This window comes from Cyprinodon variegatus, unplaced genomic scaffold (assembly GCF_000732505.1).
Source record: "Cyprinodon variegatus isolate N-32 unplaced genomic scaffold, C_variegatus-1.0 Scaffold130, whole genome shotgun sequence".
Lineage (NCBI taxonomy): Eukaryota > Metazoa > Chordata > Actinopteri > Cyprinodontiformes > Cyprinodontidae > Cyprinodon > Cyprinodon variegatus.
In genome coordinates, this window is record NW_015150583.1 from 1,016,964 (window position 1) to 1,025,171 (window position 8,208).

The 8,208-nt window shown below is 36.9% G+C and overlaps 1 protein-coding gene across 1 annotated transcript in view; it reads right to left on the bottom strand.

Annotated features, from left to right (window-relative positions):
* Positions 1-2,543: 2,543 nt before the first annotated feature.
* The window catches only part of LOC107085665 (neuronal acetylcholine receptor subunit alpha-3-like), a 28,843-nt gene continuing 23,178 nt past the window's right edge, over positions 2,544-8,208 (bottom strand). Inside the window, exons 3-7 of the mRNA XM_015376138.1 lie at positions 8,033-8,077; positions 7,837-7,946; positions 7,326-7,533; positions 4,828-5,841; positions 2,544-3,275 (exon numbers count right to left, since the gene is read on the bottom strand). Of these exons, the coding sequence (XP_015231624.1) occupies positions 3,150-3,275; positions 4,828-5,841; positions 7,326-7,533; positions 7,837-7,946; positions 8,033-8,077 (1,503 nt within the window). The 3' untranslated portion in view covers positions 2,544-3,149. The remainder of the gene's footprint in view (positions 3,276-4,827; positions 5,842-7,325; positions 7,534-7,836; positions 7,947-8,032; positions 8,078-8,208) is intronic.

The window sequence follows — 8,208 nt, forward strand, 5'->3', positions numbered from 1 at the left end:
GAACATGCTCTTGAAAATATATTTTTAGGGTGAGTTGAAAGTTTTTCTTTTTGTTTAAAAACAAATATAACCAAATTGTATATAACCAAAGAATAATAAAAGATAAAACAAGTCATTATAAGCCCAAAGGCAATGATGGTCTGCCATCCTTAAGTGGGATTCCAATAGTAAAGAGCCAGTTGCGACAAATCATGTAAAATATTCATCCATGTGCAGGTCTTAATAATGCATTATCACTGAATATACCACCCAAAGCTTTGCAGCATTCGGCTATGACCTGACTGCCACCAAGTACTTGAAGTACAAGAATCAAAGATTCTGCTCTTTTTTATATCAAAGGAACATCATTTTAAATTCAGCCTAAGTGGCTAAAACTGTCTTGAAGTTCCTGATTTCTAAGTCTTTTATTCATTGCGTTGGTGAAGTCAGAGAAAAAAAGTTGTCCTACAGCAAAGAAGGGGTTAATGAAAGGAAAAAATGATAGACATGAACAGCAATGTCCCACTGGTTTACTATCTCACTCTCTACATTATTAATTTTAGAGGCATGGCAATAAGTAGAGCCTGTTAGAGTTTCATGCATCAGACAGCTGCTGTCCAAATATAGACTGAAAAGCCGGTAGATCTTTAATTGACATACTCAAACTGTCACAGGGAGAAGCTGATGTAGCTCTGTCAGGCTGAAGACTGAGACAGATTGGTTACTGTGAGTGTCTGTACTACAGCTTCTGCTTCATCTCCATATTTAGCTTCCATCCTTCCCTTAATCCGACTTTAGTGAATCTCATGCTACCTAGAGCACATAGGAACTCACATATACATGCATGAGCTCTGTCACCGTCTCAACCATTCATACATCTTCAGGAGAAACGTGCAGCCTTTATGTTTTCCTTTCCAACACACACACTCACAGACAAATGTGTACATGCTCACTGAGTGCACTCAAGAGGGGATTAGACTGAACTGTTGAGCTGTTTTGAGGCATAGGATGGGCTACTCAAATCCACAGTCACACTCTATTTTAACTGAGATGTTGAGCTGTCACTACCCTAAACCCTCAGCAGATTTGCGGGAATGTGTTTGTTAGAGAAGGCAAGGCATATTCCGCCCCACGTGTGACCTTTAAGAGAAGGTTGGAAATAAAGAACCTACCTCTTCTCTTTTTTTGAGTCCACAAAAATAAGATTGTGTATTATTCAATGTTCTTTGAGATGAGAAAAGACTAATGTCATATGATAGTTTATGCAAATGCCTCCCTATCATAGAGCTTCGCGAAATAATAATTTAAATAATTCCCACAGAGGTTCCTAAAATAATCATCATTTGAATAGGCTCATTTACATTATGCTTTGAAAGTTTTTTTTTGTTTGTTATTAAAATTTTACAAATACAATGTTATGCCAAACTAGAATATGAGTATGTTAATGAGTTACTATGTTAAATAATCATGATTTCAATACTGGAACAATTAATGCACCCATCTAATCACAATAGGAATCAGGACCTTCTGTTGCTCTGGAATTCACTGCAATCTCGCCTACCAAGTCTCTCTCGATTCAAAAATAGTCTAAAATCGCATCTCCTTCTTTGCCTATCTTGGTGTATAGGCTACTTTTTTTTCTGTAGTATTTCTGTCCAGTCTTAAAAGTTTGATTAACATTTTATTGTTGCCTTTCAGTTGTAGTCTGATTCCAGTCTGGAAATTCAAACTATAGGCTATTTAGAACACATTTTTAAAATGTAAGCTTCCAGGCTTGGAAAAAAAAACACACTTAAACAATAAAAACCTTCCAACCACAGAAGCAACACCTACTTTGAATGACTTTGTATCCAATCCCTTTTTATAAGAAATTTGTTCATCCTTGTTATAATCTTGACAAGTTGCACTATAAATACTAGAATGTGTCTCTTTTAATCAGCTGACAGTGAAGGTGTTGCTCCATTTGTTTAACCAGTAGTAACATACTGTAGCTCTTTACTGCAATCTATATTTGACAGACTTAAATCAAATAAGCTTTGTAACTTTTTTTTCTGTGGTTGTTTTTGGTTTAGACTGCAGTAAACATAAAATACACTGAAAAAAATAATGCAACCGCTTTTGGCATTTACTTACGGTAATCATATTTAGTTACTTTAATACAATTGTTTTATGTCCTACCCTGCTAACCTGAAACAATTGTGTTAAAGTAACTGAATATAATTAAGTAAATGCAAAAAAACGGTTGCATTACTTTTTTTAGTGTATATCAATATAAAAAGAAAAAAGATGAAATACAACGAAGAAAACTACAAACAGGACACTTTAAATGAGTTCCAATAAACAGTTTTATTGTTTCATCTTACAGGTTTAATTGTTTAATTCAACATTTTGTTGGAAACAGTGAATAATACATTCCAAACTCCTGGTCTGAATGCATATCTTGTATATACCAAATGTCGTCGTTAAGGGTGCAAGGCTACCATGCACTAGAATTACTTTCTACAGGAAACGTCAAATACTGGTACATGAATGCTTTTGGAAAAAAAAAAAAAAAAAAACACTAAACATTATCTTCATCACCAAACATCTATCTACTGTAATTTGCAGAAAGAGAAAAAGAGTATATTGTGCCATAGTTCCTAACAGTGTTATCACTGGTTTGAAATGACAAAGTGCTACTTTAAAGGTATTCATAGTTTTATTCTTTAAGTGAAAAATGTTTCTAAGAATTTCTTAAAAACTGACATCTGAGCTGCAGCGCCAAAGTGTGAAAAGATGTCAACAGATGGAGTCCCTGGAACAACACTGAAGAGGTGTAAAAGAAACAGAGGGGAGACAATGAGATAGTCAGGTAAAAGGAGGAAAAGTTTGGAAAATATGTGATCTGTGAGCAAGGACAAAATGAGTTAGTATTGCTATAGCATGCCATTGAAAGTTAAAAAAAACAAAAATAAAAATGAGGACCTACAGCTGTAAGCTAGAAGCTATAGATAATGAAGGCCCTCTAAAGATGCTAAACACACAGAGTGAGATAAGCCTGAAAAGGAACAACAGTAGTTTTGTGCTTGATTTGAAAATGTGCAGAATATTTCCAGGAGTAACTTAAGTAAGGTACAAAGAAAACGGGGTAGACAAGAAAAGCAGCTTGGAAAAGAGGCAAGACAATTTAATCATTTAAAGAAACTTATAAGTGGCTGCAGGAAGAGTCCCAGAGTTCCCAGCACACACACTGTCACAAAAACCCAGAGGAAAATCCTGTCGATGACCATGGCAACATACTTCCAGTCATCCTCCACCTGAAGAGAGAACAGAAATAGAACATTTTACAGAAATATTTTGAAACTTATGAAGACACCTGTTATTAATCACAAGTTTAGACGTTTTAAATCAAGAAACGTGAGTCCTGTTTGTGGCACAGCATAGGGTTAAAGCTGGTCTAGTCCACATGTTTTTTTGTTTGCGTTCACTGAAAGCCTTGAATACAGTTAAAAACTGTATTTAAGAAAATAAACACAAAAACAGTTTTTGTAATTTGTTTTGGTTTAGGTTGTTTGTTTTCTAAAAGACTTCTGGAGCCAAGCATATTTTCCTTGTGCTATATATGGGTTTCAGGTGTGCAAAACAAGATTATGATTAAACTGTGACCAATATAACGCTATTATGCATTTTGAGGAAGCAGTTTAACTATTCTCCAATCCTCGAAGCAAGATCCCTGTAGCTGAGAAAAAAAAGGAGCTGACGCAACAAAGATATCAGGACCATCCAGAGTGTGAGGAGGGCATGCAAATAAACAAAAACCCTGCTTCTGGAACAAACAAGCAGCTTTAAGTTCCTGATATAGCCAAGTGAAAATGCTTTCTGCAGAGTTTACAGAGAAGGGTATAAATATACTAACAATGCAAAGGTGACACAAATGCAATTTCTGTGTGTGTTTATGCACAGCTGTTTTTTACATAAACTATGAAAACAAAATCATTCCACTAAACTTAACAGGCTAGATAATCATTAAAAAATATTAAGAATAATCAATTCATATATTGTTTTATGTACCAATTACTGTTCACTTTATTAATACATAGGGCGTAACTTAATCTGATGAATCAGGCTAATGCTGTTCAGCATCAATGAGTCAGTTCCCCATAAGTCTGATACAGTTAATTTAAGTCCCTGATAAACAAACAGTTTACAAATATCCCTGTTTAGAACCAGCAGATCCTTGGACATTAAATGTTTCTCAAAACAAGTTTTATTGCCTCTGTCTCCTGTTCAAAGGTGTAACTAGAGATATCCGACTATTAAGTGAGCTTTTGCAACAACCCATCATTTCAGTTAGAGTTTTATCTTTTTGCATGCAGTTTCAGTACATGCAGTCTAAACAGTCAGATTATTTTTTGCTGTTTTTTTTTTTTTTTGCGTAACAGGATGATGTAGACTCTGAAGAACCAATAATGTAGCAGCACTCTATAAAGCAGTCTGAGAGTTCAGAAAAGCTGATTGTATCAACAAAAAAACCTCAAATGCTGAAAAGAAACACATAAAAAATTGTAATTGATTACTGATCACATGTTATGGGATTCGTATTATTTCAAGTATTATTGTTATTTATTTCTTATTGTTTTCTATTGTAAAATGTGTGCAGCATCACTTTACAAAGCATCAAGTTTCAAACAATTCCCTTGGGCCCTTTCCAGCTCCAGTCATAGGAATTTTCTGTCTGACACTGAATACTAATTTCAAAGTATTGTTAGATCTTCTCTGGAGAGACAAACTGAATCTGGTTAGTCAAAGAATTCTAATACTTACACAAAACATCAACCAACACTTAAAAATAAATACTTGCTTATGTACCTCCTTGGCTTTGTTGCGTGTCCTCATATTTTCTGCAATGTATTTTACACTCTCGATGGCCTGCTTGATCTCTGGCGACACCACAGAAAAGGCAACCACGGCATTGACTGGCGACGAGGCATTCAGAGGCCTCGGCACCTTGGGTAGCTCCGACTCCGGAGGCCTCTGAGCTGGGGTGGCTTGAGGAGGAGGAGGGGGAGGAGGGGGAACCATTGGTGGTGGAACAGGAGTTGGTACCTCCTTGCCTCTGTAGGGACATCTCCTGGTCATGTCTCGGTGAAGGTCACGGTTTATGTCCCCATATTCCACACAGTTCATAGAGCCACCAGCTGAGGAGGTTCCTCCACCTCCTGAGCCACTATCCAGCGGTGGGCATGCTACACCTCCAGCTATACCACCAATACTAACACTTCCTGAGCTGCTTCCTCCTCCTATGCTGGTCTTTCTCTTCTTAATTGCTCCGCTGCTGATTCCTCCTGCTGCTCCTGTGATTCTGGCAGGTGCTAAACAGCCCTGGTCAATAGGCCGTCTCATCAACATTACTCTTGGCAGCACCCCAAGGAACACCATCCTTACCCACTCCGGCATTGTGTGAGTCATTGGGGTACGGTAGTGGACATTCAGCACAAAAACAGTGATGACGATGCTTAGAGTCACAAAGATCATGGTGAAGAGAAGATACTCTCCAATCAGCGGGATGACGAGTGATGTTGAGGGGATGGTTTCAGTGATGACCAGCAGGAACACAGTGAGGGAGAGGAGGACTGAAATGCACAGTGTGACCTTCTCTCCACAGTCCGACGGGAGATAGAAGACAAGCACCGTGAGGAAGGATATAAGGAGACATGGAATAATTAGGTTTATAGTGTAGAAGAGAGGTAAGCGGCGGATGTAAAAAGAGTAGGTGATGTCTGTGTAGATTTCTTCACAGCAGTTATACTTTATGTCATGTTTGTATCCAGGTGCATCAATGACCTCCCACTCCCCACTTTCCCAGAAGTCTTTCAGGTTGACCTGATAAAAAAAGAGGGACACATTAGAAAATAAATCCTTATATTAGCAACTTTTGACTTATCTCTGATTCCTCTGTTTGAGAAACAAAACAAAACAAACAACTGATACATAAAAATTATGTACAGTGTCATATTTTAGATCAACAAACTAAACCAGGAAGGAGAAATATAAAAAACATTCAATTTTGTTTTTGTTGGAAAATAAATATATACAAATTAAAGATCTGATAATACACTGCTAGGTAGCTGATTAAAACAAAGTTGCTTTACAACATAGATTATTTCATATAGTATTTGCAATCAACATAAGCTTCCATACATGGCATTTCTTAATCCTATATTTTTTAACTTACAGCTTACAGACCTCAAATGACTAAAAATACAACATTTTCATTTGTTCTCCATGTTTAAGTTTGAGTGAGAAAGCATTGCTAGCTGCTAATTAGGGTCTTCTCAGGTAGCAAAGCTGAATCTATTTTATGCTCAGTTAAAACATGGAGCAGAGATGGAAGTGGAAGGGACTACTCCCACCCATTGGTGAGTAAAGTTGTTTAAATTTAAAACATAGGAGCCAGAGACGCCAATGACCAACAGGGCATATTGATTCTTTAGTCAAATCCTTAAATCTAGCAAAGTTGCTATTTCAGCAGCATCTTAAATGAGGAACTTATTATTTTATTAAGTCTCCTAATCAATATGAAAAGAGAATGAATAACTTAATTCTGATGTAACTAAGCCATGTTTGCTGGCTGTCTTGACCCTTTACACCTTTTTATCTACGTCAAAGAAATCTTTAATTGGACTAGATTCCAGGCTTTGTTTTCATCACCCCAGAACTTTAGCTTTGGTGTCTTTAACCCACTGTGTAACTAATTTGATGTTATGCTTAGGCGCAATTCGAATATATCAAATAGTTGCCTCTGGCTCCTGTTTCTTTTCCTTTTTAATGTGATCAGCAGTATGAACACTATCACAGATAGGAAAAGAACCCCAACATCCTGTGCATTTCGCACATCATCACACGGCAGAGATGCACATGGATGACACTGATAAAAATTGTGACTACACAATAAACACAACTTGCACAAATTACAAACAAAACAAACATATGAAGGTGTGTACATTTAAAACTGTCACACATAGATATACTGTACATATAAACTGCTAGGTGTTCTGTGCTCATAGGACATGCCAAGCAAAGCATTGTGGGACTTCGTACAGCTCCTTAGAACAAGTTAGGAAGCTCAATATGCTAATGCAATATGATAGGAAGCATACAGGCTACTTTTCTCTCCGCCTTCCTTACTGCTAGCACTTTTAGCACTTATCATGACAACTAGTGACACGGCTCTGCTTCGGCTTAAGTGTTCTTACTGATTTATTGTATAAGGATTGAGCTTGGGTGTTTTGGCTTGAGACACTGTGCAGGTCATTTTTCTGACCACAATAAAATTACATGCTTGTTCTACTGAAAATCCTTCTGACCTTTGAGCCAATGAGCACCAAGTCGATCTTTGCTTTGTCATAAGTCCAGGACCCGAACTTCATAGAGCAGTTCTGGTAGTCAAAGGGGAAGTAAGTGATGTCCATTGGACAGGATGACTTGAATATAGCTGGAGGAACCCAAGTAATGGTGCCATCATATTTCAGCAGAGCTTTAGTCTTGTCTTCCACAAGAAAATCCCCAACAGCACTGTGGGTGAAATGTGTTAGGGTTAATACATTAAATTCTGAATATTAGAAGATTCAGGGAACACAACTGATATTGCAGTCATAAAGTCAAAAAGTAAACTTACAAGCTAAACATAGCTTTTCATGTTATGGCCAAATCTGAGACAAAGTATTTTCCAAAATGTAAAAAAAAAAAAAAAAATTAATGTAATGTCTCCATGAAGCAGAAGTGTTAGATTTCAATTAAAATAAACAGGTTACACCAAATAACTGATCCTATTTAGACAATATTATCCACCTTACTGTTGAAAAACAAAAAACATACTTGTTGTATAAAACAATATCTGGTCTCCAAATCTTGTTGGATGGAACTCGTATGAACTCGATACCATCAAATTCTACTGGAGTCCATCTCAGTTTGTAGTCATTCCAAACCTGAAGGATGGATAAAGCAGAAACTGTTGACATGCAGATTAAATTTAAAACTTACCACTGAGAATGAGAATATTAGCAACACTTACATGTCTCAGCCACAAGTTTGTTTCCATAATTTGATTCACTTCATCCTAAAAAAATTCAAAAAGATAAACATAGATAAAAGAACGATGGATGGATGGATGGATGGATGGATGGATGGATGGATGGATGGATGGATGGATGGATGGATGGATGGATGGATGGATGGATGGATGGATGG